This window comes from Puntigrus tetrazona, chromosome 11 (assembly GCF_018831695.1).
Source record: "Puntigrus tetrazona isolate hp1 chromosome 11, ASM1883169v1, whole genome shotgun sequence".
Taxonomy (NCBI): domain Eukaryota; kingdom Metazoa; phylum Chordata; class Actinopteri; order Cypriniformes; family Cyprinidae; genus Puntigrus; species Puntigrus tetrazona.
The window spans coordinates 19,786,529-19,799,107 of NC_056709.1; the positions used below are offsets into that span (position 1 = coordinate 19,786,529).

General features: G+C 37.2%; 1 protein-coding gene across 3 annotated transcripts in view; it reads right to left on the reverse strand.

Moving 5' to 3' along the window:
- Positions 1-12,579, reverse strand: part of tfeb (transcription factor EB) — a 31,675-nt gene that overhangs the window by 13,272 nt on the left and 5,824 nt on the right. The window contains exons 1-3 of one of the 3 annotated variants that reach the window (XM_043252062.1): positions 8,076-8,257; positions 7,130-7,222; positions 63-334 (exon numbers count right to left, since the gene is read on the reverse strand). In XM_043252062.1, coding sequence (XP_043107997.1) covers positions 63-269 — 207 coding nt within the window. In that variant the 5' untranslated portion in view covers positions 270-334; positions 7,130-7,222; positions 8,076-8,257. Of the gene's footprint in view, positions 1-62; positions 335-7,129; positions 7,223-8,075; positions 8,258-12,579 lie in introns of those variants that run through there. The other 2 variants (XM_043252061.1, XM_043252063.1) reach the window with 2 other exon arrangements.

Sequence of the window (12,579 nt, forward strand, 5' to 3'; positions counted from 1 at the left end):
ACTTGTTTTGAATAAAAGTGTCTGTTAAATGCATAAGCGTAAATGTGAGATGCAGTCACTACCTTTAACACTTCAACAGGCACCTGCATGGGCGGCTGGAAGTGTGTCGGTGCACTGATGGCTGGCGAGGGAGCGGGAGGGCCTGGCATGCGATGCTGCATGTAATGCATGGATGCTGCCTGTTGCTGCTGCCGCTCCCGCTCCCGCTGCTCCTCCTGCTGCATTTGGTCCCGCATGAGCTGCAGGCGCAGGCCAATGCGTGACGACATGGCTGGGGGACGCGGGGGGCGGGCTGCTGTCACCGTGCAGTCCAGCCCGAAGAGTGGTGGGGTGTCTGCAAAGGAAATATGGAAGAGGAAGTGAATATGAAGTAAATGGATTTCTAACAACTGTGGGTTTTTAAAAATTTACACTCAAAGAATCTTGAAAAAAAACCCATCAAATTATTACTTTGTGAGAGTTTTTTTTTTTTTTTTTTTTTTTTTACATCGATAGCAATAAGAAATGTTTTGCCAAATTAGCATATTAAAAGAAGATTTCATTTTTTTTTTTTTAACTGTTAACTGATATTTTACAGTATTGGGGTAAAACAAATGCAGTCCTGATGAGCACACCTCCAAAAATATATTATAATATAGAAAACAGTTATTTAAAAATGCTGTATTATTATTAATGTTTTTACTGTGTTTTTGTAAAGACAAAAGACAAAAGAAAGAAATTATGAAGCAGCACCAGCAGGGTCATCCTTAGCTGACACACACACCAGCTTGCAGAACAGAATTAAGCGTACATGAACAAAAAAATGTGAATCATCAATACAGTAAAAAAATTGCTTTGAAATAAATAAATAAATAAATGAACAGAAAATTCTGTTGATGCATACATTATGTCATTTTCATGTCCTTAAATTGCCCATAAGATTATCAACAGCCTAGGGCATTTTTTATTCGAGCTGTGATGCATTTTATAAGAAGACTGATGGCTCTAAATAAATGCTCATAAGTAACGTTGAGTGTGATGGGGAAGTCATGTGAGGGTCAGGTGGTGGTTTTCCTTTCTATATAAGCTCATGTGAATGGCCTTTTCAATTTGGAAATGCCTCTAAACCCTCCTCACCCCACAAAACAGAAAGGTCAACACCCTGTTTCTTCTGCGGTCCTGGGGAGTCCCTAAGTGAAGGAGTTCCTCTTTTTGGGGTGCTACAGAAGACCAATATGCAAACACGCATGATTTTGCTGTTATTGGAGACATTGCTGCAAAGATAAAAAAAAAAGGAACTGGAATTTAAGTGTACTTATTGAAAAAGATGGGGTGCTGAGTATGCACGCTATGTTAGATAAAGCCATCTGGTGCATCTCGGTAAAACCACATCACAAACTGTACTGAGGAAAGGGACTGGGCCGCCTATGGAGAAAAGCTTATTGTACTAGAGGTACAATAAGCAAAGCAGCTCCTATTGAGACGGCACTGAAGCAGTATTTAGCCCACAGTGTACATTTCAGTGGTGGAGGGGGGCACACACACTACAAGCTTTGTGGTTCACACTGGTCAGTGAACACTTTCAGGCTTTGTCACCAGGGCAGTGGCCAGAGGTTGACTCAGTTCCAGGAGAGCGGAGCTTTGGGACGGACTGTCTCGCAAACAGATAGACTGATGTACAACAAAACCGGACAACCAGGGTGCTTAATAACCTGCTGGTAATTGATTTCAAACTTGAGGCAGGATAACAGATGCATGTGGTACTAGAGCTACATTAGTATTTTTCTAAAAAACACTTTAATGACAAATTTTCACTGCATAGATGACACAGAAGCACTTGAATACTCATCAGAGGTGGCATAAATGTATGCCACATGACAACTATAAATATATATATATATATATATATATATATATATATATATATATATATATATATATATATATATATATATATATATGGCAATATTAATATGCTTGATCTTGGCAGAATAGGCGTGCTACACTGTTGCTGCCAAAACGTACACAGTATGTAAGAAAAACTGCAGCTGTACATATAACATACTTAAAAAAAAAACATAATAATATGCATGAAATCACCCCATAGGAGACCTATAGAGGTGGAGCTAGGAATGGTGAAGGGTTTCTGAAATGTGCTGTAGCTGCTACAGCGGACACTAGCTGAGTATTTGAATGTTAAGCAGCAAGCTCGTTGGCTGATGATATGAAAAGCACCAATTATTTGTGCCATATGATTAATGATGTCGTTTGAATGTATCGAACAGCACCATTTAAAGTTTCATGGCAGATCTTTGTATTTATCACAATATTGTGTTTTGATAAGGGTTCAGAGGAGGTATTATTTACTCAGGCTTGTATCCTGCATTGCATCTTTATGCAAAATTTTGAGCCGGTGCAGAGCAGCTTTAACTGCTATGTAAAGATGCACTAAAATATTCGGCTTTGTAGATATGCCCTGTGCAAAGGTGTGGTCGCATTTACTGTTTGGTGAATTTTTCCTTTTCCTACACATATTTTGTGACGGGCTCATTGTGACCACACCTGAAAAGTGTGAAACATACTTTACTCAAATACAAGTCTGATGTTTCGGAAAACAATGCAAGCAATCTGTTGTTGGTCAGACAGCGAATCCTCCCACAAACTCACACTATTGGCTGAGTCAGTGCACTGTAGTTGTGTCAGGCTGGGTGGGGTAGGTCAGTGGTTCCTGGCCACGTTCCTGGAGCCCCCCCTCAACATAACAAGTCTATGATATCAATATCTCTTATATCAGCCAGTAACTGATATGGTACCAGGGCTGGGTGATATATATCGCATGGGACCATCATGCACATCTAGTCACTAAAGGCAGTTCCTTGATTAGCAGAAAATCTCCATTTGAAAACAGGTGATGGAGATTTACCGCTAATCAAGAAACCAGCTTTACTGACTAGATGCACATGATTATCCAATGCGATATATCGCCTAGCCTTAGTACTAGCATACGGCACATCCCTGAGGGATTCAGACTATCAATGGCTTAAATATAGTAATTTCTACTTCTACTTCTTAATCTGGATAGGAATAGCGAATTTTTGTAACTTTGGTATGAATATGAGCAATAGCTTCAGCAAACACCACTAATGAGTAACTGGTCAAGCTCTTCCAGTGAAGAAACAAGCTGATAGCATGGCTGTTTCTCAGAAGTCCACTGATACTGAGAGTTGGGCGTTCTTGTATCACTATTGTATCAACAGAGGATTTGAGGCTCAGCCCTGTACACAGTGACGTGTTTACTCTGCATATACTGACACTGCTCTGTGCGTATGCCACCTCCTCCTGTGACGTTGCTCTCCCCCAACCGCCCATCAGCGAATGCCAGGCATACACTGCCCCGATGGAGATGCATCCAAACAGAGCCAGCTATCAAAGTGCCCTATTGTCACAGTAGCCATTGAATTCAAGGCATCTCTACATCAAAGGATGAACAAAAAATAGGAAAAAGTGGGTCACAAAGCTTATAAAGACATCCAAACACACCTGCATGCTTACAAAGCCGTCTTTTATATGTAAAAGTAAATGTAAAGGTATGAACTATATAACAGTATCTATTTAGTAAAAAAAAAAAAGTTAAATAAATGACAGAAATACAACTGAATTTTCATGTATTATTGTCAATTAAAAACCTAGCAAATTGTAATGATTACATTTTTGTAAATAAAAAAATGCTACAGTATATTAAATAAAAAAAAAAATTAATAAATACAATCGCAAAAATGTGTTTTCTGGAAAATGAAATTATCTTTTAAAAATACATCTTTTCTTTCAGAATTTCTGAGACTATTGAACATATGCTGAGCAGACAGAAATAGTCCATACTGTTGTATTCTGAGAAATTGACATGTTATTCTAGCCATTTAGAAGCGGTGACTGCAAAAAGTTTTCTACTTGCATAGTTGAAAAGTACATGCATGTCGTGCTTAATTCATAAAGACAGTGATAAAGGAGAAAGGAAACAACAGGGTGGATACAGAATCAGGAAATTACAAGTACTCAAACTCACACTGCCTGCACAAGTACCATTGTGCAATGTGCCAGAGCACATGCACTAACCACCAGGCCAATACCCCAACAAATACCCTAAACACAACTTTTCCAGGAAACGTGCAAATCTGACAACTAGTAAACTAATACACCCCATCAGTCATAATTAGCAAATTATCTTCTAGTAGACAGTAAATAGACCAAAAATCTTCTTTATACAATAACGTCATTCAAAAGTGTATTCAGACCATAGTTATTATAGTTTACAAAATCTAAACCCTACTGAACAAAACAGCATATGCTGTTTTTGAAGCTGGGATGCTGGTTTAAGATGGTTTATGCTGGTCCTTTGTCAGTACATGACCAGCATAAACCAGCAAAAGTACCAGCTTAAACCAGCATCCAAGCTAACCAGCATATGCAGATTTGTCTCAGCAGGGAAACCACTTCCTACAATGCAATTAGCCAAAGAAGCTAGCAGAGGAAACAACCGATCAGTTTGCCTCATTCAACGGCCAATCTGCAGTAATGATCAAATATAATGTCAAATACGAGCTCATTCACAACTTTGGGGAGTAACAGCTTATACGCAGATATAGTATTGAATATAGCTCTTGGGTTTCAGTTGGGTTTTGGATTCTTCTGTAACCTGCACAGTATGAGAGGACAGGGGTCTGGAAAAGAACCGTATTATGCCCACCCTTGATTTACCACCCACCCTGTCTAGCAATGCAGTGAGAAGGCAGCAAGCGGAACCAAAAATAACACCCACACTTTCTGTTCCTGTTTGCAGAGACACCCTGTTCCTTCGGGGGAACAGACCGCCGGTGTGTAAATTCTATGCCTCTGCAGCACACCGTGAACTTTCCATGCTCTGGCCAACTTATCTGGCATGTTCTAAGGATTCACACTCGCACATGGGATTAACACTCGCTGGGATAACATTCGATGGGACGGGCAAGGGAAGGGCAGCTCTCAAGTAGGAGGATGAACCTTCTGCCAGTGTCTTTACAGCACCCTTTCCTTCCTCTTTTTCCTCAAGATAAGAAAGAGCGTCAGTTTTAAGAAAAGCTGCTCTTATTTGGGTTATGATTTGGAATAAACCAGGTGACAAACACTACAAGGAATTCAACTGGAGCTGAGCGACAAATGTATTATTCCATTTTTTCTCAGAATTGCAAGAAAAGCCACAACTGTGAGAGAAAAAATGTGCAGTTACTACATTTTTTATACCCATTTTTATACTCATATATTGCATTATAATGTGTAGCATGAAAAACTTCACTGTTACTGCTATGATTAAACAAAACAAACAAACAAAAAAAAAACAACATCTTAAAAATATAATTCACTCAAAGGTGGATATTTGGTCATTAATTAAAATTGAAAATTCTGTCATTAACTAAATCTCCCTGAGGTTCTGTCTTCTGCCATTTTGGAGAGTACCCCAGAACATAATCAACGTAATCAGCATTGTTTACATTCAGCATGCACATGCTTTCTACTGAACGCAATCACAATTTTGTTGTTCTGGGGTACTCTCCAAAATGGAGCCGGCGTTCTGACGTAGAGCTGGCATTCTGGGACTGTAGCAGAGGAATGTACATGCATGCATGTCGTGAATGCATTTTGGAGGCAGACACGATAAGAGAAGAAACTGTCATTGTGTTTTCTTTGTGTACAAAAAGTATTCTTGTAACCCATAGCCCTGCAGATTTCAGCTCCAAACCTAATTAAAAATAAAAATTTCTAGTAACCCTTCAGACCTTGATTAGCTTGTTCAGGTGTCTTTGATTAGGGGAAAGCTTTGCCACTCCTGGACTACATGATGAAAAGATGTCCTTACTACCTTTCTGGGCCTTCAACATAGTAGTTCTGTTATTGTCTATGCAGGGTCAGAAAGCTCCTGAATTTCATCAAAAATATCTTAATTTGTGTTCTGAAGATGAACAAAGGTCTTACCTGTTTGGTTTTGGCAGAATGTTTGAAATTTTCCCTTCAAATATCACATAATAAATTATATCGTACCGATATTTTGTGTATGATAAATTACAAGACTAAGAAATCCTTTAAACAGTGTAGAGGACTTCAATTAAATCACTGAATATCATCTGGGGTCCCATGATTTCAAGAAAAAAAAAAATCCCCAAATGATGCTTGTGTCATGTGCAGTCTGGTCATGCTTCTTGGGCTCCCATCAACACAGCGATTACCTCACTCTCAAACTCTCACAATCAAGTAAATAAACATCTCTTGAACTTCTGCTTTTATAGTCACCGATTCTGCTAATTCCAAAAGTGATATACACTGTTTCATTTGACCAAAGAATGACAATAAGAATGGGAAAAAAAATGGCAATTCATTAAATATCAGAAGAGGACAAACACTTTCAGGTTTCCCAGCTTTTACATGAGCAAGACACATTCGTTGACCTTCCTTAGTTTTAAGTAAATGCTAGTCAGCGGAAGACAACTTAATCCTGACACAACTGTGACAATACATTTCAGATGTTTACTTACTTAGCAACCTTACTTAGGTTGCTTTCTTATCTGGTGGCTACAATGACCTGTGGTCGGCTTGTTTCAAAATGTTCAAAACACACATAAACAACACAAAACTACTTCTCTGACATGCATATTACTGTTTGACCTCTAAGCTTGAAGCAATGGAAAATATATTTGTTTATTATTATTAGACAATGCTGCTATTGAGAAGTTTGTAAAATGAAGTTTGTGAGAGCCACGTGCGAAGATTTTCATGGACTCGGAAGGACCATAAATAGTTTTAAATTCTGTGTCAATATGTCCACTGTAGATTTGCTTTTTATGCATTTTTTGTTTATATAAACTATTTTATACTGAGAGGGCACTTTATTTACTCAACCCTTGTCACTGATTGCTCACTCGTTCAACAGGAAATCACAACCCCATAGTGACCTAATGCAACTTCCAATTTTGGCGATGCTTACGGGAAAATGTATAAACGATCCAATGGATTGTCCTAACAGACAGGCCCAGCTGCGTTCAGACACGCACTGAATAGTGTATTCTCCATGGCTTTCTGTGCCTTTATTCATTTATCTCTGTGAGAAATATCTGACAATTACCTCTTTGTGTAGAAAGTGCTGAAAGTGATCTGGGTGTCCTCCACGCGCTGCTCTCTACATGACTAGGTGCCTGCTTATGAGTGGGCTGAAAAACTGGAAAAGAGACACAGAGATTTGTATTAGTGGCCATCCTTTGCCCGTTGAGTAACACGAAGAGTTTTCTGGCTTTGGCTGGATGAACTGGAGTGATGACAACGTTGCAGATAGCTGCGGCTGTGCTGTTTCTAGCGATCAAAGTAACAATGCAACAGGTGCATCGAGGATATATCTATTTATATGTACATCTGATATCTGGGTTAAACTGGCAACATCTAATTAAACTTCTTTCCAAACTGTGAGAATTAAACTTGTACAGTGCGTTCATATTTACAGACCCAGCAAGCGAGTAAAGGTATTCTGCACATTGAGGTAAGGTACAAAGGTGTGTGACGATCCATGCCAAGCTGATGAAAAAAATATACATTAATATATCCAAACACAATCATTTTATCCAATGGATGCAGAGATGTTAGAGCAAGCACTGCTTTCCAGGGACTACAGTTGATGTGTATATTTTAGTTAATACTGCCAATATTTGACCCTCAAAAAAATAAGATTTTATATATAACATTTTACCATATTTAAACCCAAATTGCAGATTTTGATTCTAAATTCAGCACTGTCCAGGAATGTTTGCCTCTGATTTCTCTCTCAATAATAGACCAACGTAATAAAAGTTAGTTCAAATCGACATATAATCTCTTTTAAATAGCCACCCATCCATGTTAACCAAACATGCTTAAGAAAACCTACAATGACAAGCCAAGTAAATCTCAGTTAAGACATCCAATAAAACGCATTCCCCAACCACTGAATATGTGCATCCAACAAAGTGAATATTCAATCTCGTTAAAGGTCGTTGATATAAAATTATACACAAATCTCGGTAATGATTCACTCTTCATACCTCATATGCAGTTGTAGACCTGTCAATGATTTTCTCGTCGTATTTGTCACAGATACACAATCCTCATGTAAGTCCAAACCCCAGTGGCGTCCTAACAGAATACTGAGCTTTCATGTTGAAGCATGGCTCTTATACTAGAAGCTGTGCTGGCTGACAGCGCCGCCACTCGTGACCAATAGCCACAGAGAAAAAGAGAGGGAGAGCAATCAGCAGTCACAGGGAAATCCTTAGTCATGAAGTCTCAGAGTACAGTGTCCACAACTTCTCCTCTTCTGTCTATTACCCCCTCCAGTTCCCCTAAATGACCTAAACCCTGTGAGCTTCCGTGAGAGAGGAACAAGGGGACTTCATTGTCCCTCATCTCTTTCCTCGAGTCCTCTTCCGTCTCATCTGATTGTGCCGCTGAATGTAATGAGTCTGGAGGAGTGTGGTGAATCACTGGTTAAGTTGGGTCAGCAAAACACTCATGTGGACGTGTATAAACATGCTTTACAAGCCACATATTGATACATTTGGATTACTGTATTAAAAAAAAAAAAATTATTAGGGAAGTCAGTTGATGCAGATGAAGTGCAGATGCACATGAATGTCACATGAATGTCCAGTAATTCATTCAGAAGAGCATTATATGCAAAGCAACTTGCATGCAAGGTACTTTTTTAACTCTGGGACCCATGTCCCTTGTTTTGTTATGGGATATGGTGCTCTGACATAGTCACGTGATGATGATGATGATGATGATGATGATGGTGGTCAATCATTCAAAAGTTTGCAATCAGCATTTATTTGGTAAAATACAATCAAAGCTGATTGTAGCAAGTAAATATTTGACATAATTGACATAATATTCATACAATTTAAAGTATTTTTCCTATTTTATTATATTTTAAAATGTATTTTATTCTTGTGATGGCAAAGCAGCCATTACTCCAGGCTCATAACCCTACAGAAATGATTTTAACAATAAGCTGATATGGTGCTCCAGAACCATTTTTATTATTACTGAAAACAGGTAATATTTTTGTGGACGTTGTGATACGTTTCTCAAGATTCTTTGCTAAGTATGAAGTGCAAAGAAACAACATTTATTCGAAATAGCACTTTTATGTGATCAGTTTAATGTATATTTTTGAATAAAAAATAAAACTGCTCATTTTCATATGAAGGAAATGCATGATCATTGGTAGTTAAATTAACAGTCTACACAAAAATGAACATTATGTCATTAACTTAACCTTGTATTGTTACAAACATGTATGGTAAATATTTTGGCAAAAATGCAAACCTTAAAGTGTCTGCTAACTTGTAAATGCTTTGATTTCGTCATGTAGGACTGGGAATAATGCAGAAAAGAAAAATGTAATGGAAGGTGCATTGCTGGAAAGCAGGAAACACTACATACTAAGAACTTTTCTAACATGTAAGATCAAGCCAAAGACCTTAAAAATGTGCAATGAAACTGGTGGTTCAGAAAAAATAAAACAACTGCAACACTGTCTCCCCCTAGTGATTATAAAAAAAAGACATTAAATATTATGTTTATATTCTGAAAATGTTCCACAAAGTGCACTGGGTAAAGGGCAGATACATTTTAAGGAATGAAACCATGACTTTCCCCCAAGAAACAGTCAAATGTGCATCCAAAATTGCAATCATTAGACAAAGCAAAGACTGATGGAAGGATGAGCTAAGAGGAAGTGAGATGTTAGTTACAAGAAATGAGTATTGCATTATGCCTGAATAATTCCCACCTCTGCTTTAAATCATGTGCGCATTAAAAAAAAAAACTATTTCTGCATTATGGGCTTCTGTGACATTTGGAGGATCAAATTTTATACTGAAATTTAAAAATGTACAGTCAAAGTCTAAAAAAAGCGGTGAATGGCTTGATTTCCAGTGATTCTTGAGCAGTTGTCTCAGGATCCAAATTCCAAACTCATTTTATGTGCAAAAAAGAAATTGCAGTGTGTTAAAATGGATCGTTCACAGATCTGGTGGAATGATCCGACTATCTCAAACAGCTATATTCAAACAGCTGAGACCTTTGCTATGTTCAAAAAAAAATCTTAAGCCATTTTTTTGATAGCTCCTGACACAAAAATACTAACCTGATTAAAACTATTCTATTCTATTCTATAAACCTTGATTTGTGTACTGCACTAGACTTGTTTTATTTTAAAAAACAATAAAAAAAATATTACATTTTCCACAATTAAATAAAAAAATATTCAGCTCTTTTCAACAACAACAACAATAATAATAATAATAATAATAATGTTAATAAAAAAACTAAATGTTGAGCACCATCCAAATGATTTATTTTAGTATAAATCCTTGGTAACTGTAGGAGACTTCTGAAAATAGCGGTAATATAAGTAATATGCAAACGGATTCGTTTAAATAGGAAAACGGACAATTTTTATATGAGTTCACAACAGAGGAGAGGTGTCATTACCCGCCTGACCAAAAGGGAAATTGGTAAATGTAAATTATTTGCATTTTTGCCCATGACAGCAGTTGAGAACCACTGTTTATGAAAGATTATTCCAGGCTGTCTGTAATACGTGGGTAATTTTGAGGAAAAACATATTCTAAAGCACTGCTGGACATACCAAACAAAGAACTGCTTTGTAATTCTGAAGGTTTAACATCAGTTTAGAGCATGCATGCAAAACAAATTGGTTCAGCAGAGTTCAGCAAACCAAAGTTACCAAAATTACAATGAGACAACAAATTGTCTGTGGGCATTTTTTAGAAGTTTACAGATTCTGTTTTGCCAAGCTAATGTGAAGCTGCATTTATTTTCAAATGCATTTCCTTAATTTTTGGTTTTTAATTGGTAGCATTGTTTGGAAGGTGCGTGATGGGTAATGAAAGCCATGTATTTCCATTCAGGCGCTGTGACCTCTGCAAAGTACTCAAACCACCGGTGACCTTTCCTCTAAAAAGACCTCGCTGGGGGGCTTTTGAAACGATAAACACAAACAGAAAGAGTTACGCAGATGCAAAGTGTAGCAAAGTGGTTTAAACGGCATGTTGACATTCAACAAGTGAGACAAGACCAGCTTTGTGCGCACACACTGAAGGAGTTTAATAAACTAAATACAGACAACAATGTATTTACAGTAGTATTTTGGGCCATAGAAAGAGCGAGAGAGACAAAACTGCATTTCATTGGTCCCAACAGCTGCGGCCTGTTTCAGTGCTCCAGCTCCTGTGTAGGAGGCCATGTTTATGACCAAGGAACTGTTGTGTTCCTGACAATAGCCTATGGAAAGGAGGATATTTCTAGATCCTGACTATGTCTAAACCAGCTGGTCTGGCATTTCTATTATTTTCCATCAGCTTTTCTGATCAGGGGGAAGCTGAAAACTTTCTCATGCATTTTGCAATGACATTAAGATGTATGGAAGCTCAAAGTTACATATTCCACATTTGCTTGTTGAAGAGTGTTTTTGTGATAATGTAGAGGTTGTTGTAGTGACACCAGAAAGAAAAAGAAAAGAGATCACCTCAATTTCTTAACCCTCTGGTGGTCTTTTTATACCATTTTCTTTTTTGTAAACTCGCTATATGACAATAAAAATAGGGGCATTATTGAAAAATAACCTTAAAAATAAGAAAAAAATTACATAATAATAATATATGAACACAGCCATGATGAAGTAATCTTTAAAATTGTCTAAATGTAATTCTTAACCTAATATAAGTAATTATGTCTGTAAATACAGATATATAGTTGTTACACCATGGCATTACATATGATTTCCTTTATTTCTCCCACCCAAATGACAATATCCCTCATATATGCTGGATTTTAAATACTTCTACAATATGTTTAGCTTGAACACTATATTAATTGAAAATCATTTCCCCCCTAATATTTGCATTATTTAATAGATATGCATACAGCATAATTAAAAGCTGAATATTTTTAAATTTTTAAAATTATTTAAATTTTAATTAAAGTTATATTTATTTATTATCTTGATAAAAAAACATTTGAAATGCTGCCTCTTCAAAAAAAAAATTATGTTGTTATTTTTTAATTAAAAAAAATTATTTTAATTAAACTAAAATAAACCTAGATATATTTATTTATTTTTTGTTTTTGACAGCGGCTATTTGCATTAAACAGCTAAGTGGCAAAAAGGGGGTTTGGACCCAGGTTGCATAAAAAAACTACGGTATGCGCTGAACCACCTACATCACTAGAGCTATGTCTGATCGCCATCTTCACCAATCAGATGTCGGTGGGCGGAGTTAGTGTAAATAGCCTCTACCAACAAGGCGGGCTATTTGCATTAAGTGTACATAGACACTTTCTTTTTTTCCTTCTTTTATTTTTTTTTTTTTTTTTACTACTGACGCCTAAGTGAGGGATACAAGACGGTTAATTTGTTGGCAGTGGCTTAAACAAGAATGCTTGGAGATCAGCTGTGGCCAAAGGGCTCTTTAGGAGATATGTTATGAGATTAGGAGCGTTGGTAGAAGAAGAACACTG